Source organism: Physeter macrocephalus, chromosome 15 (assembly GCF_002837175.3).
Source record: "Physeter macrocephalus isolate SW-GA chromosome 15, ASM283717v5, whole genome shotgun sequence".
Classification (NCBI taxonomy): Eukaryota; Metazoa; Chordata; class Mammalia; order Artiodactyla; family Physeteridae; genus Physeter; species Physeter macrocephalus.
In genome coordinates this window covers 45,838,193-45,862,336 of record NC_041228.1, presented here as the reverse complement: position 1 = coordinate 45,862,336, position 24,144 = coordinate 45,838,193, and the positions used below count along the sequence as shown (strand labels likewise).

The following is a 24,144-nucleotide window of genomic DNA, read 5'->3' as shown; positions in this document are numbered from 1 at the left end:
TATGATCATCTTCTCCAGCTGCTTTTGTTACAAGTAAGATAATTATTTTGATGCAAAATATTTTGTTGAATATTAGATATAAACAGTTGTTCTTAAAGCCAGTAGGCAGAAACCATTGACAATGTATTTCAGGAACCATTAACTTGTATTTTCTGGTTATCTCCTTTAATTAACTATATTATAGTTTCTTAAGGGAACAGAGGACCTTACTACTAATCAATTAATTGGACACTACATTATACTTCTTGTTATGTTCATGAGTACTTAAGATATTCTTATTTATAGAATATTGAACTTTCTTATATCTAAATTTAAAAACCTGACCCCATATATGCACTACCAAATGTAAATTAGATAGCTAGTGGGAAGCTGCCGCATAGCACAGGGAGATCACCTCTGTGCTTTGTGACCATGAGAGGGGTGGGATAGGGAGGGTGGGAGGGAGGGAGACGCAAGAGGGAAGAGATATGGGAACATATGTATATGTATAACTGATTCACTTTGTTGTAAAGGAGAAACTAACACACTATTGTAAAACAGTTATACTCCAATAAAGATGTTTAAAAAAAATAAATAAATAAAATAAAACTAAAAAAAAAAAAATGAAAAAAAAAAAAACCAATATGGTACTGGCACAAAAACAGACAAATAGATCAATGGAACAGAATAGAGAGCCCAGAAGTGAAACTACACTTATTTGGTCAAATAATCTATTATAAAGTAGGCAAGAATAGACAATGGGCAATAGACAGCCTCTTCTATAAATGGTGGTCAGAAAACTGGACAGCTACATGCAAAATAATCAAACTGGACTACTCTCTCACCCTGTGCACAAAAATAAATTCAAATGGATTAAAGACATAAATGTGTGACCTGAAGCCACAAAGCTCCTAGAAGAAAACACAGGCAGTATGCTCTTTGACATCAACCTTAGTAATTTTTATTAACCTTTCTCCTCAGGCAAGGGAAATAAAAGCAAAAATAAACAAATGAAACTGAAAAGATTTTGTCCTGTGAAGGAAACTATCAACAAAATTAAAAAGCATTGTACGAAATAGGAAAAGATATTTGCAAGGGATATGTCTGATAAGGGCTTAACATCCAAAATAACAAAGAATTCATACAACTCAACATCAAAAGAGCAAACAACCCAATTAATAATGGGCAGAGTATCTGAAAAGACATTTTTCCAAAGAAGACATACAGATCACCAACACGTACAGGAAAAATATTCAGCATCAAATCATCAGGGAAATGCAAAGCATAACCACAATGAGATATCACCTCACCCCTGTCAGAATGGTTATTATCAAAAATACAGTAAATGACATGTATTGGTGAGGATGTGGAGAAAAGGGAACCTTCATGCACTGTTTGTGGAAATGTAAACTGGTGCAGCCACTGTAGAATACAGTATGGAGATTCTTCAAAAAATTAAAAATAGAACTACCGATGCAGGGGACGCGGGTTCGTGCCCCGGTCCGGGAAGATCCCACTTGCCGCGGAGCGGCTGGGCCCATGAGCCATGGCCGCTGAGCCTGTGCGTCCGGAGCCTGTGCTCCACAACGGGAGAGGCCACAACAGTGAGAGGCTCGCGTGCCACAAAAAAAAAAAAAAAAATAGAACTTATTGCACTCCTGAAGAAAACAAAAACACCAATTAGAAAAGATATATGCATGGTCTCCCAGACCTACCCTGGTGTAACGTGTGAGGGCACTTACACAAAATATGAATACCAGGAGGCAGGGGTCAGGGACCACCTTGGAGGCTGGCCATTAGATTCCAGGATTTGAATCACTCAATAACATTTGCCTCAGTTTACACATATGTAAAATGGAAATAATAGTAGTATCTGCTTTTTATGACTAAAATAGCTAATATATTTTAAAAGTTAAGAATGTATTTAAGATATTTATGAGTGAATTATAGTACATCTGGCATTTGCTTTAAATACTCCAGAAAAAAAATTGAGGGAGGAGAATGATGGTGGTTAATAAAACATATATGTCAAAATGTTAAAATGTTGATGATAATGATTTAAAGTGGGCAATGCATACATAAAGTTTTTTTAATGATCTTTAATTTTTAAAAAATTTTATTGATGTATGGTTGATTTACAGTGTTGTGTTAATTTCTGCTGTACATCAAAGTGACTCTGTTATAGATATATATATATATATATATATATATATTCTTTTTCAGATTCTTTCCCATTATGGTTTATCACAGGATATTGAATATAGTTTCCTGTACTATACAGGAGGATCTTGTTGTTTATCCATAATGATCTTTCCTTTATTTCTTAAGTTTAAAATTTCCCATAATAAAAAGTTACATAATTTTTTACATATAATGTTTATAACAGTACCTGGAACATAGGACACAGTCAATAAATGCTGGTTATTATTTTTGGAGAAAATAAAAGTTATATGCAGCCCTATGTTCATTGCAGCATTATTTACAATAGTTAAGATATGGAAGCAACCTGAGTGTCTATTGATAGATGAATGGATAAAGGATGTGACATATATACATAAATATACATAATATTAGCCATTAAAAAAGAATAAAGTCTTGCTATTTGAGACAACATGAATGGACCTAGAGAGTATTATCCTAAGTGAAGTAAGCAGACAGAGAAAGACAAATATCATATGGTTTCACTTATATGTGGAATGTAAGAAACAAAACAAATGAACAAATGTAATAAAACAGAAACAGATGCAGAGAACAAACTGGTGGTTGCCAGGGAGAGGGAGTGGGGGGAGGAAAGAAATAGGTGGGGGAGATTATGAGGTATAAAATTCCAGTTGCAAAATTAATGAGTCACGTGTATGAAATGCATAGCGTGGGGTATATAGTCATTACTTATATAATATCTCTGTATGGTGACAGAACTTAACTGGACTTATGGTGGTGATTATTCTAAATGTATAGAAATACTGAAACACTATGTTGTGTAACAGGAGCTAACAGTGTTGTAGGTCAACTATACTCCCAAAACAAACAAACTCATAGAAAGAGAGATCAGTTTTGTGGTTACAGAGGCAGGGTGTTGGGGAAGGGGGAATTGGAGGAAGTCAGTCAAAAAGTACAAACTTTCAGTTACAAGGTGTATAAGTACTAGGGATGTAATGTACTACATGATAAATATAATTAACACTGTGTATATTATATATGAAATTTTTTAAGAGAGTAAATTCTGAGTTCTCATCACAAGGAAACAATTTTAGTTTCTTTAATTTTGTATCTGTATGAGATGATGGATGTTCACCAAACATATTATGATAATCATGTCCTGATGTATATAAGTGAAATAATTATTCTGTATACCTTAAATTTATACAGTGCTATATGTCAGTTATATCTCAATGAAACTCTAGGAAAATAAATAAATTTAAAAAATACATTTTTCCAGAAAAATAAAAAGGATTTCTTCTTGCCCCCTGTCAATGGCCTTGAGCACTCCTTGCCACATTCTTGCCCAGACTGTAGTTCATACCATTCACCTTTAAATTCTTTGATTCCAAATAGACAAAAAGATAAGGTAGACATTTCTTAGACTATCACATGAAGCTTTTCATTTTTTAGTCTGATTTTTTTCATAACGAGCTATGTTCTAGCCACAGGAATTACTCAGTTTTTTGAGTAGTTTAGTAATTTAGAAATTTCGTAACATACTCTTAACCCTTCAAATTTTTATTGCAAATGGTATTTCTCTAACTGGAATTTTCCTCCTTTCTTTGTTTTTTCTACTTATATTTAACCTTTGAGAATTAGTCTTCAAATTTTATCCTCTATTATATAGTCCCTGATGACGTTTGCCAGTTACCCACTTCCCCCCAGACTATTTTATTGCATTTTATTTATTTATTGCATAAGTCTACCTCTAAATTGAGCTGCTAGAGACTAGTGATCTGAGATATTCATCTCAGTAGTTCTTGCAACCTATTTATCTATGGCAGTTAGAACAATGCCTGACACATAGCAGTATATGTTTGTGGGATAAATAAATGAATGAAGAGGAGTCCACACCAAAGCTATTACAGAATACTTTGCATATTCTATCTGATGGCAAATACTACTCTACAAAAAGATTTACTCTAGTATGGAGATGTCATTTGCCCAGGATCAAATATTCAATGTCCTAAGATAAAATCCTGAGTTTAAAATTATATAACAAATTTAGTGATGGAACTGGTAAAAGGACTGGTGTTTGAAATGCTTACACCAGAGTCCCTCTTGTCTATCAACCTGACTACTTCTTAAAGGAGGACTGAATTATGAAGTTTATTTACATTGAGTTTTGACGTGTACCATCTGTATGTAGTAAAAGATTTTCAGTTAACTGATGTTTGCAGTTTGTTTTTATTAGTGTTCATCTTTAAAATGTTTACTTGTATTCCTATTTCACTTAAACTTTTAAAAATAGGAATGAATGTTGAATTTTATTAAATTCCCATTTAGTATTTGTTAATATGATGGTTTTTCTCCTTTAAATTATGATGTAGTATTATATTGATGTATTGCTTGATATTGGACCATTCTTGAATTCCTGTACTGTATCTTCCTTGGTCAAGGCATTATTCTTCTGATAGTAATGTATTATATCAGCTAACAGTTAATCTGGCTCTTTTGAAGTTATTTTCATTATAGTAATGGGTTTCTATTTACATGTAAATATTAAGCAATGTAACTCTTCATTATATTTTAGAAATCATTTGAAATAAGCATTGAATCAAACTTAACCCAAAAGTTGAATTTAGATATGGAAGTTCTAGCAGTTCTACCAAGTCAGGAATACGACAGCTAACATTTATTAAATGTTTAATTTGTGCCAATTACTCTTTTAACTGCTTTATATTTATTAACCAATTTAAATACTCTGAAATTCCTATGAAACAGAAATTATTATTATCCCCATCTTGGGACTGAGGAACTGAGACACATAGATGCAAAGTACTCAGGGTCACATAGATGGTAAATGGTGGAGTTAGGATTTCAACTCAAGTGTTCTGTCTCCACAGCCTACATTCTTTAAAATTATGCAGTATTCCCCCAGTATGACCTGGGGGAAACACAAATCCCAAGAATTTTCTGTTTAAAGACAAAATCTGACAATCATTGCTAATATTTGGTTGACTACTTAAACAGTGTAGAATCTATAAGAGAAAATACCATAACTACATATCATCTATTAATATAAGAATACAGATTGGGGAATAACTGTATTTAACTATTTAAAAACTTAAATATTACCAAAATAATAATACTTTTTTTCATCTTTTCAGCAATCTTGACACAGAAGAACTATGTGGTAAGTTTATTTAAAGCCAATCAAACCCATTACTTGCTTTAGAATAAAAAAGAACATTGTCTTACATATTTCTACAAACCCTGAAATTAATGTCATTGATTAGGGGTTCTGGAATAAAGTAAAAGATAGTTGAGATCTCAAGGAATTTATCTTTATCCATGAGTTTTGCTCAAGCATGTATTTCACTGAAGAAAGAGCTGGCCCTTATTAATTTGTTCATAGCAGGATAATTGTAATTAGTACAATAAGTTTCACAAGAATATATTCCACCATCTTGAATATATTTTTAAATTGTTGTTTAATACAACTTCATTATTCACTTCAAATATATTGTGCAGAGGCTTTGGTTATTTTTTTGCAAAACTGATCCCTTGATATGTAAAAACAACTTTGTCCCATACATTGCCTAAACCATTCTGGAATGTCACTTGCAAAACAAGTGATTCAGTGGGGAGAGATGTCTTAACAAATTCCTGATTTAGTGGCCTCTTCACTTATTTTCTTCGTTTTTGTGGATGGAAACAAAAATAATAGGCTAGAAATATGAAAAGGCAAATACTTTTGAGATTTATTCTTCCTTCTCAAAAATATGACTTCTCTAATAATAGAACTAGATTAAGGACCTACTCTATATTTATTTTAAAAGCTTTGACTGATTTTCCTGCATAATTTTAGTTAGGGAACTAGTTAAGGGGTTTTAATTCAGCAGAATTGCTCTATATTTTTAAACCCAGTGATTGTACTCCTAATTGTGTGTTATAATACTCCCCCTCTGTTCAAGAATATGCATTTTAATTTCCAGAGTGGTTTCATTTTTCATTATTTTGTGAACATAAAGTAAACATATTCTAATCAAAATTCATTATAATTAAAACCAAAGTTTTCAGTGCTAGCAAATGAAATATGTAGACTCACACTCAGCAAAAATACTCCCTTTTATGTGGGAGGGGTAGTGTTTGATTGACATGGAAAATGGATTTCTTGTGCTCTTTAGTAGAAGCCAATTAACGGGTCCAAGTATCTAAAACTTTCATTCTGTTGCTTTTATTTAGTTTGTCAGTTTACTAAATTATGTACCTAGAATTCAAAATACTTTAATAAATCCTTTATTAAAATAAAGTATAACTATTTCTTATTTTATTTACGAAAGTAATATTTAACTATTTTTTTTAATTTAGCAACACAGAATTATATAAGTGTGTAAGAGAAAATGTCAAAGGCTCTCACTCACTTCTCTTTCCCCTGATACTGATCTCCACTGCTAATTGCTTGGAATTTATCCTTCCAAACATTTTTACACATGTAATGACATTGATATATATGTGTATTTTTTCCCAACAATGTGTATACTATATGATCAATACAAGTGCATACAGTTCTATATCATTTTATTAAAAAGGCTGCATAGTGTCCCATTTACCTTAAAATTTTTAACCAAATCCCTTTCAGTTGTTTTGGGTTTTCAAGTTGTTTCCAAATTTCCACTGGGACAAACAGCACTGAAGTAAATATCCTTTTTTGTATTCTCTTTTCACACTCATACAAGTAGTTCTGGAAGATAGAGTCCCAAAAGTGTAGTTACTTGATCAAAGATTCTTCCAGTGTGCATGCCCAGCAGTAGTATATAGGCAAGTCAAGATTACTCATTTTCCTAAATAGCAGCTTTAGGCCATAACTTATTCCTACCAGTCAATACATAACTTGACTTTAATTAGGTAATTGTGTATGAACTTTAGCATTGAGTCTTTAGTTTCCTATTTGTGCCATCTTTAGCTATGATCTAATATCTATTGGGAGCAAAATTTTTACTTTCCTGATCTTACTTTTCCTGATTTTACGCAGCTTATAACTGCTTTTGTACTCTTACTCAATTTTTTATTAGCATATAATTACTTTACAATGTTGTATTAGTTTCTGCTGTACAAAGAAGTGAATCAGCTATATATATATATCCCCTCCCTCTTGGACTTCCCTCCCACCCACCCCCCATCCCACTCATCTAGGTCATCACAGAGCACGGAGCTGAGCTTCCACTAGCTATCTATTTTACATATGGTAGTGTATATATGTCAGTCCTAATCTCCCAATTCATCCCACACTCCCCTTCCCCCTCTGTGTCCCCATGTCCATTCTTTCTGTCTGCAACTGTATTCCTGACATGGAAATAGGTTATTCTGTACAGTTTTTCTGGATTCCACATATATGCATTAATATACGATATATGTTTTTCTCTTCCTGACTTACTTCACTCTGTATGACAGATTCTAAGTCCACCACATCTCTACAAATGACACAATTTCATTCCTTTTTATGGCGAGTAATATTCCATTGTATATATGTACCACATCTTCTTTATCCATTCATTTGTTGTTGGACATTTAGGTTGCTTCCATGTCCTGGCTATTGTAAATATTGCTGCAATGAACATTGGGATACATGTGTCTTTTGAATTATGGTTTTCTCAGGGTATATGCTCATACTGGGTCATATGCTAGTTCTATTTTTAGTTTTTAAAAGGAACTTCCATACTGTTCTCCACAGTGGCTGTATCAGTTTACATTCTCACTAACAGTGCAAGAGGGTTCCCTTTTCTCCACACCACCTCCAGCATTTATTGTTTGTAGATTTATTGATGAGATGAACATCTTTTCATGTGCCTGTTGGCCATCTGTGTGTCTTCTTTGCAGAAATGTCTATTTAGGTCTTCTGCCCATTTTTGCATTGGGTTGTTTGTTTTTTTGATACTGAGCTGCATGAGCTCTTTGTATATTTTGGAGATTAATCCTTTGTCCGTTGCTTCGTTTGCAATTTTTTTTTTCCATTCTGAGTGTTGTCTTTTTGTCTTGTTTATAGTTTCCTTTGCTGTGCAAAAGTTTTTAATTTTAATTATGGCTCATTTGTTTAATTTTGTTTTTACTTTCATTACTATAGGAGGTGGGTCATAAAAGATATTGCTGTGGTTTATCTCAGGGAGTGTTTTTCCTGTGTTTTCCTCTAAGCGTTTTATAATGTCCAGTCCTACATTTAGCTCTTTAATCCATTATGAGTTTCTGGTGTATGGTGTTAAGTAATGTTCTAATTTCATTCTTTTACATGTAGCTGTCCAGTTTTCCCAGCACCACTTATTGAAGAGGCTGTCTTTTCTCCATTGTGTACTCTTGCCTCCTTTGTCAAAGATAAGGTGACCACATGTGCATGGGTTTATAACTGGGCTTTCTATCCTGTTGCATTAATCTATGTTTCTGTTTTTGTGCCAGTACCATACTATCTTGATTGCTGTAGGTTTGTAGTATAGTCTGAAGTGATGAAGTCTGATTCCTCCAGATGCATTTTTCTTTCTCAAGATTGCTTTGGCTATTCGAGGTCTTTTGTGTTTCTATACAAGTTGTAAAATTTTTTGTTCTAGTTCTGTGAAAAATGCCAGTGGTAGTTTGATAGGGATTGCATTGAATCTGTAGATTGCTTTGGGTGGTATAGTCATTTTCACATTATTGATTCTTCCAACCCAAGAACATGGCATATTTCTCCATCTGTTTGTGTCATCTTTGATTTCTTGCACCAGTGTTTTATACTTTTCTGCATACAGGTCTTTGGCCTCCTTAGGTAGGTTTATTCCTAGCTGTATTTTTCCTTTTGTTGCAATAGTAAATGGGATTGTTTCCTTAATTTCTCCTGATCTTTTGTTGTTAGTGTATAGGAATGTGAGAGATGTCTGCACATTAATTTCATATCCTGCAACTTTACCAAATTCATTGATTAGTTCTCATAGTTTTCTTGTGGCATATTTAGGATTTTCTATGTATAGTATCACGTCACTTGCAAACAGTGACAGTTTTACTTCTTCTTTTCCAATTTGTATTTCTTTTTATTCTCTGATTTGCATGACTAGGACTCCCAAAACTATGTTGAATAAGAGTGGCGAGAGTGGACATCCTTGTCTTGTTCCTGATCTTAGAGGAAGTGATTTCAGTTTTTCAGCACTGAGAATGATGTTTGCTGTGGGCTTGTCATATGTGACCTTTACTATGTTGAGGTATGTTCCTTCTATGCCCAGTTTCTGGACACTTTTTATCATAAATCGGTGTTGAATTTTGTCAAAAGCTTTTTCTGCATCTGTTGACATGATCATATGGTTTTCATTCTTTAATTTGTTAATATGGTGTATCATATCATTTGATTTTCATATATTGAATAATCCTTGCATTCCTGAGATAAATCCCACTTGATCATGGTGTAAGATCATTTTAATGTGTTGTTGGATTCTGTTTGTTAGTATTTTGTTCAGGATTTTTGTGTCTATGTTCATCAGTGATATTGATCTGTAATTTTTTTGTGATTTCTTTGTCTGGTTTTGGTATAAGGGTGATGGTGGCCTTGTGGAATGAGTTCAGAAGTGCTCCTCCCTCTGCAATATTTTGGAAGAGATTGAGAAGGAAAGGTGTTAGCTCTTCTCTAAATGTTTGGTAGAATTTGCCTGTGAAGCCATCTGATCCTGGACTCTTGTTTGTTGGAAGATTTTTAATTACAGTTCCAATTTCATTACTTGTGATTGGACTGTTTATATTTTGTCATTCTTCCTTGTTCAGGCTTGGAAAGTTGTACCTTTCCAAGAATTTGTCCATTTCTTCCATGTTGTCCATTTTTTTGGCATATAGTTGCTTGTAGTAGTCTCTTATGATCTTTTGTATTTCTGCTGTGTCCATTGTAATTTCTCCTTTTTCATTTCTAATTTTATTGATTTGAGTCCTCTCCCTTTTTTTCTTGATGAGTTTGGCTAAAGGTTTATCATTTTATTTTTTATCTTCTCAAAGGACCAACTTTCGATCTTAGTGATCTTTGCTATTGTTTTCTTTGTCTCTATTTCATTTATTTCTTCTCTGATCTTTATGATTTATTTCCTTCTACTACCATTGGGTTTTGTTTGTTCTTCTTTCTCTAATGGCTTTAGTTGTAAGGTTAGATTGTTTATTTGAGATTTTTCTTTTTTCTTAAGATGAGGTTGAATTTCTATAAACTTCCCTCTTAGAACTTGTTTTGCTGCATCTGATAGGTTTTGGGTCATCGTCTTTTCATTGTCATTTGTTTCTATGTATTTTTTGTTTGTTTCCTCTTTGATTTCTTCAGTGATCTTTTGGTTATTTAGCAGTGCACTGTTTAGCCTCCTTGTGTTTGTGATTTTTACAGGTTTTTCCTGTAACTGATTACTAACCTCATAGTGTTGTGTTCAGAAAAGATGCTTGATATGATTTCAATATTCTTAAGTTTTCTGAAGGTTGATTTGTTACCCAAGATGTGATCTCTCCTGGAGAATGTTCTGTGTACACTGAGGTGAAAATGTCTTCTGCTGCTTTTTTGTGGAACGTCTATAAATATCAATTAAATCTCTCTGGTCTATTGTGTCATTTAAAACTGTGTTTCCTTATTTATTTTCTGTCTAGATGATCTGTCCTTTGGTGTAAGTGGGGTGTTAAAACCCCCCACTATTATTTTGTTACTGTTAATTTCCTCTTTTATGGCTGTTAACATTTGCATTATGTATTTAGGTGATGCTATGTTGGGTGCATATTCATAATTGTTATATATTCTTCTTGGATTGATCCCTTGATCATTATGTAGTTTCCTTATTTGTCTCTTGTAAAATTCTTTATTTTAAAGTCTATTTTCTCTGATATGAGAATTGCTACTCCAGCTCTCTTTTGATTTCCATTTGCATAGAATATCTTTTTTCTGTCCCCTCACTTTCAGTCTGTATGTGTCCCTAGGTCTAAAGTGGGTCTTTTGTAGACAGCATATATATGAGTCTTGTTTTTGTATCCATTCAGCCAGCCAGGGTCTTTTGGTTGGAGCATTTAACCCATTTACATTCAAGGTAACTATTGATATGTATGTTCCTCTTACCATTTTGTTAATTTCTTTGGGTTTGTTTTTGTGGGTCTTTTCCTTCTCTTGTGTTTCCTGCTTAGAGAATTTCCTTTAGCATTTGTTGTAAAGCTGGTATGGTGGTGCTGAATTCTCTTAGCTTTTGCCTGTCTGTGAAGTTTTTGATTGCTCTGTTGAATGTCAATAAGATCCTTGCTGGGTAGAGTAATCTTGGTTACAGGTTTTTCCCTTTCAACACTGTAAATATATCCTGCCACTCCTTCTGGCCTGCAGAGTTTCTACTGAAAAATCTGCTGATAACCTTATGGGGATTCCCTTGTATGTTACTTTTTGCTTTTCTTTGCTGCTTTTAATATTTTTTCTTTGAATTTAATTTTTGTTAGTTTGATTAAAATGTGTCTTGGTGTGTTTCTCCAAGGGTTTGTACTGTTTGAGACTCTCCACTTACTTGACTTGGGTGGCTATTTCCTTTCCCATGTTACGGAAGTTTTTGACTATAATCTCTTCAAATATTTTCTCATACCTTTTATCTTTTTTTTCTTCTGGGACCCCTGTAATTCGAATGTTTGTGCATTTAATATTGTCCCAGAAGTCACTGAGACTGTCTTCAATTCTTTTCATTCTTTTTTCTTAATCTATTCCTCAGCAGTTATTTCCACCATTTTATCTTTCAGCTAACTTATTTGTTCTTTTGCCTCAGTTATTCTGCTATTGATTCCTTCTAGTGTATTTTTCATTTCAGTTATTGTTTTGTTCATCCCTATTTGTTTGTTCTTTATTTCTTCTAGTTCTTTGTGAAACATTTCCTGTATTTTTTTGATCTGTGTCTCCATTCTATTTCTGAGATTTTGGATCACCTTTACTGTCATTACTGTGAATTCTTTCAGGTAGGTCGCCTATTTTCTTTTCATTTATTTGGCCTTGTATGTTTTTACCTTGCTCCTTCATCTGTAACATATTTTTTGTCGTCTCATTTTTTTGATGGGTGGGGCTGTGTTTCTTCTTACTGGTTCTTTGGCCTGAGGCCTTCCTCACTGAAGTTTGCAGGCAGTTGACTAGAGCCAGGTCTTGATGCTGAGATGAGGACCTACAGGAGACCTCCCTCCAATTAATATCCCCTGGGGTCTGAGGTTCTCTGTTAGTCCAGCAGCTTGGACTCAGTGCTCCCACCAAAGGAGCTCAGGCGCTACCCCTGGCTTGCTTATCACTGAATTCTTTCACTGAAATTTGCCACTTTATTTTCACCTTGCAAAGCTATTCTCAGAAGACATGTAGAATGTAGTTTCAGACCCTCTTCAGTGGTTCTTTTAAAATCTTGAATATCTTCTGTTCATAAACCAGTGCAGTTGCACTTCTCTCTCAACCAAAAAGTTCTCTCTACTCTTACTCATTTTTATTGAACTATTTTGCAAATCTTCAACTTGGTACCTGAGTATTTTAAGATACTTATGGATGGGTGATGAATAATTGCAGTGAAAGTTCATGTAGCTAGAGTGCTTGATCTGAAAGCATATAGAAACCTTTATGAGCAAGTTTGAATATATTCAGTAGTCTAAGTTTTCATCTAGTTAGTTTTTGCCTACCAATTACTTTAAAAGTTAGCTAAATTCTGTAAATAAGATTGATAAAACTGAGGAAACTCCCATAAAAATTGTAATAGCCTTATATGCAAGGTTCCTTTAAGTTGCTGTGCCCAAATTCCCCCTAGTCAGACTGTATAGGAGCACCACCTTGTGTTGCCAGATCCTGGGCAGTGCTGAGGGACTTGTGCCAGCTGAGTCTGGGTACTAGAAAATCAAGTCTCTACTCCAGACTTTTAGAGCTGTGACTACTTGGCACATTTATAAAATCACCTAAAAGAGTTGTAAAACAGTTTGAGTGACACTGATCTGTATCCCCTCAAAATAACTCATTCTTAGATTTCCGACTTTATTCACAACATGGGTGTTCTAGCTCTCTCTTTTTCCCTTGGTCATCTCAGTTATTTTCTTTCCTATCTAATACAATTCTTCGCAAGTTACAACAAGGTACACACTGTGGGCCTCATCTAAACTCATGAAAATGCTTTGTGAGGTCAGTTCCCAGTGTGATCTTTGTGGCAGCTAGTTCTCTAGTTCTGACTTGGAATTCTTGGGTCAGATCCAAAAACTCAACAACTTGGAGGACTGAGATGCAGAATAGAAGAAAACTCTGTAATCTGGTGATGTGACACCACCAGTTAAGTACAGTACTGAAGGAGGAAGGGAGAAACTAACCTTTGGTTAGCATTTCTTTTTCTTGTTTTGGCCATGCAGCTTATGAGATTTTAGTTCCCTGACCAGGGATTGAACCCATGCCCTCAGCAGTGAAAGCACAGTCCTAACCACTGGACCACCAGGGCATTCCCTTGTCATCATTTTAATAGAGAAGATGTTGCATTGAACATCATGAGGAGATAATTTACTTTCTGACAGATAATTTATAAATGCCTTTGCTTATAACTCTTGCTCTACTTTTTAATTATACTCAATATCCAGACTCTTACTTTTCAAAGCCTCTTCACTTAAACTGAGGATAATTGGTTCTCACACATTTCCATATGTGATATACAGTTCTGTTTTGCTCTTGCCCATGAAACCCTATTGGTTTGCAAATTGGCCCTTGTACACAGAGGGCACAGGGAAACCAAAGAAAGAGGCAGACTACTCCACATTGGTAGGTGGCAGGTTAGTAGACAAGGGAACTTACCCTTCCATACAAGGTTTACAAACAAGGCTTGTCTTGGGCAGCTAGAAAACGAGTAGATCTCTGCATCCTCCCACCAGAATCTTAAGTTTATATAGAGGTCTTAACTGGATTCAGTCACATACAACGTCCAGATTGCTCTCTCAAGGTAGTGTCCTTGAAAATGGCTCCCACTGTGGGAATGTTAGGGAAAGCATACATTCCAAGGACAGGAAAGTGGATGAGGAGCCTCCAATTGCCCAGGTATAACTTGCAGTTCAACCAGTGGTTATGTCCTCTACATGACCTTCTCCAAACCCACATACAGGTTTCAATAAAAGTAGGTCTTTTCTCCTGGAGGTTATCCCAGTTACAAAGGATAAGAGTTTGAAAGAGTAAATATTTGTTCTAAATTTTTCTCTCTAATGTTAAACACATTTTCCCAGCTCACATTGGTAACATGATTCAAATAAGGAACATGAGTCATAGTAACAGGAATAAAACGTTAATTAGTTCAAGCTTAGCCACTTCCAAAGCCATCCCTGACCTCCCCTCCCTGCTTGTCATATCTTGGGGTATACAGATATACTGCTGAAATTTCAGGCTGCTACCCACTACCACCTCAAAGCTTTGATATGACCTATGGTCCTTTTTCTGTGACTAAATTACTCCTGGCAATTGATTCTACTCTTGTCTCTCCTGATGGTGTATCACCAGTATTCCCCAAACCTTCCATAGTGTGTTCAAATAACACTTTTAATAGAAAAATTTGAGGATGTCATTCTCCTTTTCAAAATTGCTCCATGGGTCCACATTGCACATAGTGGTTCTCAAATCTAATATGCCATATAATCTCCTAGTGAGCCGGTAAAAAAAAAAAAAAGAAAAAGAAAAAAAGAAAAATGATGAGGCCTGGGCCTCAACTGAAAGATTCTGATTTAATAGATGAGAACTATCAATAATATTCATTTCTAACAAGTACATCAGGGCAGTGCTTCTCAAACTTCAATGTGCCTATAACTCACCTGGGAGCTTATTAAAATGCAGATTCTGACTCAATATGTCTGAGGTGGCATTCTAACAAGTTCCCAGATGATGCTGATGCTGCTGGTCTACAGGCCAAATTTTGAGCAGTGAGGCTCTAGGGAATTCTCTGGAGGATCTGATGAAGATGGTCAAAAACACTGACCTAGACTTCAGGATAAAACTTAGAGCATCTAGCAAGGAATATTTCCAAATATTCAGCTTCCTCTCACGTAACTGATTGTAGCATCCTGCTTCCTTGCTGTCTCTTCTCCTTAAATATCTCCCAATCTTGTCCCTTATATCCTACCAATGCTGAACAACACATACTCTTACAAACATGAGAAGACATCATCTGCTTCCATGCCTTTGTTTACCCTCCCTCTGATTATCCAGCAGGTTACTATTTATCTGTTAATTCAGGCCTTGTTGATGTCTCCTCTGTGAAACTCTCTCTGACTTACTCCACGTGAACTTGGGCATTCTTTGCTGTGTATTTAAATTGCACACTATACCTGGCTCTTGAACCATTGTCTTGAATAATGATCATGTGTATGGCAGTTGCTTGTTGGAGTGTTTATTTCCCCTACCTGATTGTAGGCTTCTTAAAATAGAGGCTCTGTCTTTTTATCATTGTATTCCAAGCTCCTCGTATAGCACTTGACACATAGAAGGAACTAAGTGTGTGTGTTAAGTCATGGAATGAGTAAATGAACCTTCGTCATGATGAAGTGGAGAGGGAATTATCTCCTTTTATCTATGTTAAATGTCTCTGACTTTTTCACCTAACTTCCCTCTTTGAGTTCATTAGACCCCTACTTGCCCTGGCACATGTCCTGCAGTGTGTAACTTTAAAACAGTTTGAATGACACTGCACTGTACCACCTCAAAATAAACATTACAATTAGATTCACAACTTAAGCTCCTGTTCAGAGCTTGGGTGTTCTAATTCTCTCTTCTCAGTTACTTCCTTTCTAATTGGGGAGTGATTTTTTTTTTTCCTAACTACTTTGAATAGGTGAGAAGAACAAATGAAGAAAGGAGGGAAGGAAGGAAGGAAGGAAGGAAGGAAGGAAGGAAGGAAGGAAGGAAGGAAGGAAGGAAGGAAGGAATGAAGGCTACATAGTCACCTCTGAATCCTCTAATCATTGTCTTCTCATGTGCTTTATCAGCACATGCCTGCATAAATTTGATTTCAAATTGGAAAGGCAACTTATGTTCTCTCCAGGGATCTTTACTGATTGAGCCAAATATCTTCTATATGAATTGAAATATTTATTTTATTTATGTTTTAATTGAAGTATAGTTGATTTACAATATTGTGTTAGTTTTAGGTGTACAGCATAGAGATTCAGTATTTTTGCAGATTATATTCTGTTATAGGTTATTAGAAGATAATGGGTAAAATTCCCTGTGCTATATATCTTTGTTGCTTATCTATTTTATATATAGCAGTTTGTATCTGTTAATCCCATAACCCTAATTTGCCCCTCCCTGCTTCTCTCTCCCCTTTGGTAACCTCAAGTTTGGTTTCTATGTCTGTGAGTCTGTTTCGTTTTTTTTTGTTTTGTTTTTTTTTTTGCGGTATGCGGGCCTCTCACTGTTGTGGCCTCTCCCGTTGTGGAGCACAGGCTCCGGACGCGCAGGCTCAGCAGCCATGGCTCACGGGCCTAGCTGCTCCACGGCATGTGGGATCTTCCCGGACTGGGGCACAAACCCATGTGCCCTGCATCAGCAGGCAGACTCTCAACCACTGCGCCACCAGGGAAGCCCTGTTTCTGTTTTGTATATAGATTCATTTGCATTATTTTTTAGATTCTTACATAAGTGATATCATATAGTATTTTTTCTTTCTCTGACTTATTTCACTAAGCATAATATTCTCTAGGTCCATCCATATTGCTGCAAATGTCAGTATTTCATTCTTTTTTATGGCTGAGTAATGTACTATATATATATATATATACACACATATATATATATACACACACATCTTCTTAAGCCAGTTGTCTGTTAATGGGTATTTGGGTTGCTTCCATGAATTAGTTATTGGAGACAGTGCGGCCATGAATATTGGGATGCATGCATCTCTTTGAGTTAGTGTTTCTGTTTTATCTGGATGTATATCCAGGAGTGTAATTACTGGATCCTATGGTGTTCTATTTTTAGTTTTTTAAGGAACCTCCATACTGTTTTCCATAGTGGCGACACCAATTTACATTCCCACCTGCAGTGCATGATGGTTCTCTTTTCTCCACATCCTCTCTAACATTTGTTATTTGAAGACTTATTGATGATAACCATTCTGACAGGTGTGAGGTGATACTTCACTGGGGTTTTGATTTGCATTTCTCTAATAATTAGTGATGTTGAGCATCTTTTTATATGTTTTTTAACCATCTGTGTGTCTTCTTTGGAGAAATGTCTGTTTAGATATTCTGCCCATTTTTTGATTGGATTGTTTGTTTTTTTGATATTGAGCTTCATGAGCTGTTTGTATATTTTGGATATGAGCCCCTTGTCAGTTGCATAATTTGAAAATATTTTCTCCCATTCCATAAGTTGTCTTTACGTTTTGTTCTGGTTTTCTTTGCTATGAAAAAGCTTTTAAGTTTAATTAAGTCCCATTTGTCTACTTTTGCTTTTATTTCTTTTGACTTAGGAAACTGAACCAGGAAAATATTGCTAAGATTTATGTCAAAGAATGTTTCGCCTATGCTCTCTTCTAGGAATTCTATGGTTTCATGTCTTACATTTAGGTCTTTAAACCATTTTGAGTTTATTTTTGTATGTAGTGTGAAGAAATGTACTAATTTCATTGTTTTACATGTAGTTGTCCAGTTTTCCCAGGACCACTTATTGAAGAGACTGTTTTTCCTTCATTGTATATTCTTGCCTCCTTCATCATAGATTAATTGACCACTTGTGTGTTTATTTCTGTGCTCTCTATTCTGTTACATAGATCTATGTCTCTATTTCTGTACCAGTACCACACCATTTTGATTACTATAGCTTTGTAGTATAGTCTGAAGTCTGGGACATTTATATCTTCAGCTTTGTTCTTTTTTCTCAGGATTGCTTTGTCTTTGGGTGTTTTGTGGTTCCATATAAATTTTAGGGTTATTTGTTGCAGTTCTGTGAAAAATGTCCTGGTTATTTTGATAGGGATTGCATTAAATCTGTAGATTGTTTTGGGTTGTATGGCCATTTTAACAATATTAATTCTAATCTAAGAGCATGGGATATCTTTCCATTTCTTTGAATTATCTTCAATTTCCTTCATCAACTTTTTATAGTTTCCAGAGTATAGGTATTTCACCTCCTTGGTTGAGTTTATTCCTAGTGTGTTTTTTTGATGTGATTATAAATGGAATTTTTTTTTTTTTACTTTATCTTTCTGTTAGTTCACTATTAGTGTATAGAAACAGAATAGATTTCTGTATATTAATTTTTTATCCTGCTACCTTTCTGAATTCATTTATTAGTTCTAATAGTTTTTGTGTGGAGACTTTATGGTTCTTTAGATAGGGTACAATGTCATCTGCAAATAGTGACAGTTTTACCTGTTTCCTTCCAATCGGAATTCCTTTTATTTCTTTTTCCTGCCTGATTGCTGTAGCTAGGACTTCCAATACTATGTTAAATAGAAGCAGTGCGAGTGGGCATCTTTGCCTTTTTCCTAAATTTAGTGGGAAGGCTTTCAAGCTTTCACCATTGAGTATTATGTTAGCTGTGGGTTTGTCATAAATGGCCTTTATTATGTTGAGACATGTTCCCTCTGTACCTACTTTGATGAGGTACATGAATCATCAAGAATGATGTTGAATTTTGTCAGATGCTTTTTCTGTGTCTATTGAGATGATCATTTCCTTTTGTTAATGTGGTCTACCACATTGATTGATTTATCATTATATAATGCCCTTCTTTGTCTTTTGTTATAGCCTTTGTTTTAAAGTCTATTTTGTCTGATATAAGTATTGCTATCCCCACTTTCCTGTCATTTCCATATCTTTTTCCATCCTCTCACTTCAAGTCTGTGTGTGTCTTTCTCCCTGAAGTGAGTCTCTTGTTGGCAGCATAATGGAGGGTCTTGGTTTTTTATTCAATCAACCACCCTGTGTCTTTTGACTGGATCATTTAGTCCATTGACATTTAAAGTAATTGTCGATAGGTATGTACATACTGCCATTTTATTCCTTTTTTCCAGTTGTTTTTGCAGCTCTTCTTTGTTCATTTCTTCTTTTTGAGTTTCTCATTGTGGTTTTTTTTTTTTTTTAACATCTTTATTGGGGTATAATTGCTTTACAGTGGTGTGTTAGTTTCTGCTTTACAACAAAATGAATCAGTTATACATATACATATGTTCCCATATCTCTTCCCTCTTGCGTCTCCCTCCCTCCCACCCTCCCTATCCCACCCCTCTAGGTGGTCACAAACCACCTAGCTGATCTCCCTGTGCCATGCGGCTGCTTCCCACTAGCTATCCACCTTACGTTTCGTAGTGTATATATGTCCATGCCACTCTCTCACTTCGTCACAGCTTATCGTTCCCCCTCCCCATATCCTCAAGTCCATGCTCTAGTAGGTCTGTTTTATTACCGTCCTACTCCTAGTCTCTTCATGACATTTTTTTCCCCTTAGATTCCATATATATGTGTTAGCATACGGTATTTGTTTTTCTCCTTCTGCTCATTGTGGTTTAATGACTTTCTTTTATCGTATTCTTGAGGTCCTTTCTTTTTGGTTTTTGTGTAGGTTACCATGAGCTCCCCATAATTATACCTACTTGCTTTAAACAGATAATCTTTTGGTTCAACACATTCTAAACACATTTTGTTTGTTTTTCTATATACCTACTAGCTTATCTAAGTGAACTTCAATCCTTACTACAAATTTGCCTTTCCTATTGGAATTTTGCATTTCCTATAGATTTTTCCTACTTTTCAATTTAGAGAAGACCCTTCAAAATTTCTTTTATGGTATATTTAATATTGCTGAATTTTTTTAGTTTTTGCTTGTCTGAGAAATTCTTTATTTCTCCTTCTATTCTAAATGATGATCTTGCTTGGTAGAGTATCCTAGGTTGCAGGTTTTTCCCTTTCAGGACTTTGAATGTCACTCTCTTCTGACCTGCAGATTTTCTACAGAGAAATCAGCTGATAGCCTTATCAGGGTTCTCTTGTAACTGACTCTTTGTTTTTCTCTTGCTGCCTTTAGAATTCTCTCTGCAACTTTTGCCATTTTAATTATATGTCTTGGTGTGATCTTTGTGTTCATCTTGTTTGGGACCCTCTGTGCTTCCTGTACCTAGATATCTGTTCCTTCTTTAGGTTTGGGAAGTTTTCAGCCATAATTTCTTCAGATACATTTTTGATCCCTTTTTCTCTCTCTTCTCCTTCTGGGACCCCTATTATGTGTATATTGGCACATTTTATATTACTTCATAGGTCTCATATATTGCTTTTGTTTTTTCTTTGCCTTTCTGTCTGTTGTTCTGATTGGGTGATTTCCATTATTTCATCTTCCACATCACTTATGTATTCTTCTGTGTCATTTAGTTGGCTATTCATTACTTCTAGAGTGTTTTTTTATCTCAGAAATTGAATTGTGTATTTTCGATTGGGTCTTTTTTATAGTTTACAGTCTCTTGTTAAAATGGTCTGAGTTCACTCTTTTTCTTCTTTTAAATTTAATTTTATTTATTTATTTTTAAACAGCAGGTTTAAAAATTGTGGTTTTGAAGGAGTGTTTTTATGTGGGAGCATCCCTGTGTAGACTCTTTGTGTCCACTGTCTTTTGTGTAAGGGCTGGTTTTGATATGGATGCCAGCCACATCTTTCCTCAGGGTGTGCTGGCTGCTATCCCTTTTAGAGAGGGTGTGTTTGGTGTTGGAGTATCTAAAGCCTGTGCGGAGTGTGAGGCAGGACTTCCTCTCTGCTCCGTGGCTGTCTCTGCCCTGTCAGGGGTGGAGTTTGCTCCCAAGCTGCTGGAGTAGAAGCCTTGAGGGTCAGGCTGGAGCTGGCTCTCTTCCCTTTAAGTGTGTGTTTTTCCTTCTCCCTGTACTGAGGCCTTTGCCTCAAAGAAGTGGAGTGCTGAAGTAAGTGGGACTCATGCACTTATAGTGGTCTGGTATGCTGCCTGTGTGTGCATCTGCAGCTCCCCTCATCAACACGTTAAAGTCACATCTTTTCCCCTGCTGTGGTCATCTCAGATCTAGTGCAAGTTTGTGATTAGGATTGCATGTGACAGGAGAATTCACTAGGCTAGAACTTGGGGTACGGGCATTGTGGTTAGAGGAATTGAAGTGGCTGAGCTGCTGGTAGAGGTCTGGACTGCTTCTGGGGCACTCTTTGGGTAAGTGGTAATGCTGGCTGCTGCTGTCCCACCTGGATAACACCTCAGGGCCCCAGACAATCTCTGTGCTGCTAGATCAAGTCTTTTCTCAGGACCTGGCTGCCCTAGGAGCCAGGTCTTATACACAGCTCAGAGCCTGTACCAAGGCTGTGGCATGAGGTAAGTGGGCTGGGATATTCGCCTAACTCAGATTGGGGAGTGTGGTGAGGCATCAGCTGCTAGGGCAGACTTCTCTCTGACCTGTCTATTGGCAAACCAGCACACACACCCTCTTTGTGAGTGGAGTCTAGGCTTCTCCAGCCTTTCTATCTGTCCCAATGGTTCTCCCAGCAGCCAAAGGAAGATAAGATGTGCTTATCTCCTCCACATCGGACCCAGGATGGGGACACCCAATCTGTGGCTTGATCCCCTCACTGCCCAGGTCAAGAGTCTGCCTATGCATTCTTTCTTTTCCTCTTAAATCCTTCCCAGGGGCACAGGTTCCAACCAGATGATATTTTTCCCATCCTACCCAGTTACAGGGGACTCTTTCTTGAATCCTTGGTTGTATAAGAGTTATTCTGCCAGTTTCCAATTAGTTTTTTTATGAGAATTTTTCCACATGTAGGTGTATTTTTGATGTGTTTATGGGGATAGGTGAGCTCCATGTCCTCTTATTCTGCCATCTTGATCCTCCTCCCTGAAATATTTATTTTGAAAGATGGCTTTCCTTCTTTTTTAAAATAACCATGCAACTAACCAATAACCGTTTCAGAAAAATATTGATTTCTATAAGCAAATATAAGGTTTTGCATTTATGTCTATTATATTTCAATTTACTACCTTGGGATCAATATGTATTCCATATCTTTAATTTTAATGGTAACATCCAATGTAATATTTATTCTAACCAACTGAAAAATGTGTTAACCATGCCTTTTCCTCTGTCTAAATTATTTAAAAATAATTAGATAATGACAGGAATAATTACATGCAAGGTTCCATAGGAGACTGCCCTTGTGTTTAAATTCTTACCTTTGAAGAGAGCATACCTTTCTAAAATGTCTCCCAGAAGAAGCAATAACATTTCACTTAATTTTTTAAAAATTACTGTCCTAGAGAAGTTTATAACGATATGCTGTTGGGAACAGCTTTTTTTTTTTTTTTTTTTTTTGCTAACATCCTTACTGGAGTATAATTGCTTCACAATGGTGTTTTACTTTCTACTTTATAACAAAGTGAAACACCTTTACATATACATATAACCCCATATCTCCTCCCTCTTGCATCTCCCTCCCATCCTCCCTATCCCACCCTTCTAGGTGGTCACAAAGCACTATGCTGATCTCCCTGTGCTATATGGCTGCTTCCCACTAGCTATCTATTTTACATTTGGTAGTGTATATATGTCAATGCTACTCTCTCACTTCATCCCAGCTTACCCTTCCCCCTCCCTGTGTCCTCAAGTCCATTCTCTAAGTCTGCATCTTTATTCCTGTCCTACCACTAGTTATTCCAGAAAAATTTTTGTTTGTTTTTTAAGATTCCATATATAGGTGTTAGTATACAGTATTTGTTTTACTCTTGCTGACTTACTTTGCTCTGTATGACAGACTCTAAGTCCACCCACCTCTCTTCAAATAACTCAATTGCATTTCTTTTTATGGCTGAGTAATATTCCATTGTATATATGTGCCACATCTTCTTTATCCATTCATCTGTCATTGGACACTTAGGTTGCTTCCATACCCTGGCTATTGTAAATAGTGCTGCAATGAACATTGTGGTACATGACACTTTTTCAATTATGGTATTCTAGGGTATATGCCCAGTAGTGGGATTGCTGAGTTGTCTAATAGTTCTATTTTTAGCTTTTGAAGGAACCTCCATACTGTTCTCCATAGTGGCTGTATCAATTTACATTCCCACCAAGAGTGCAAGAGTGTTCCCTTTTCTCCACACCCTCTCCAGCATTTATTGTTTGTAGATTTTTTGATGATGGCCATTCCAACTGGTGCGAGGTGATACCTCATTGAAGCATTTCTCTAATGATTAGTGATGGTGAGCATCCTTTCATCTGTTTGTTGACCATCTGTATGTCTTCTCTGGAGAAATATCTGTTTAGGTCTTCTGATGATTTTTGGATTGGGTTTTTTGTTTTTTGATATTGAGCTGCATGAGCTGCTTGTAAATTTTGAAGATTAATCCTTTGTCAGTTGCTTCATTTGTAAATATTTTACATTTAGGTCTTTAATCCACTTTGAGTTTATTTTTGTGTATGGTGTTAGGGAGTGTTCTAATTTCATTCTTTTACATGTAGCTGTCAGGTGGTCCAGCATCACTTATTGAAGAGGCTATCTCTTCTCCATTGTATATTCTTGTCTACTTTACCAAATATAAGGTGACCGTATGTGCATGGGTTAATCTCTGGGCTTTCTACCCTGTTCCATTGATCTATATTTCTGTTTTTGTGCCAGTACCATACTGTCTTGATTACTGTAGCCCTGTAGTATAATCTGAGGTCTGAGGTCTGATTCTTCCACCTCCTTTCTCAAGATTGCTTTGGCTATTCAGGGTCTTTTGTGTTTCTATACAAATTGTGAATTTTTTTGTTCTAGTTCTGGTAAAAATGCCATTGGTAGTTTGGTGGGGATTACATTGAATCTGTAGATTGCTTTGGGTAGTATAGTCATTTTCACAATGCTGATTCTTCCAATCCAAGAACATGATATATCTCTCCATCTGTTTGTATCATCTTTAATTTCTTTCATCAGTGTCTTATAGTTTTCTGCATACAGGTATTCTGTCTCCTTAAGTAGGTTTATTCCTAGGTATTTTATTCTTTTTGTTGCAATGGTAAATGGGAGTGTTTTCTTAATTTCACTTTC

At 35.8% G+C, this 24,144-nt stretch overlaps 1 protein-coding gene across 1 annotated transcript in view; it reads left to right on the top strand.

Moving 5' to 3' along the window:
• Positions 1-24,144, top strand: part of NECAB1 (N-terminal EF-hand calcium binding protein 1) — a 289,101-nt gene that overhangs the window by 147,349 nt on the left and 117,608 nt on the right. The window contains exon 4 of the mRNA XM_024115914.1: positions 5,292-5,317. Coding sequence (XP_023971682.1) covers positions 5,292-5,317 — 26 coding nt within the window. The remainder of the gene's footprint in view (positions 1-5,291; positions 5,318-24,144) is intronic.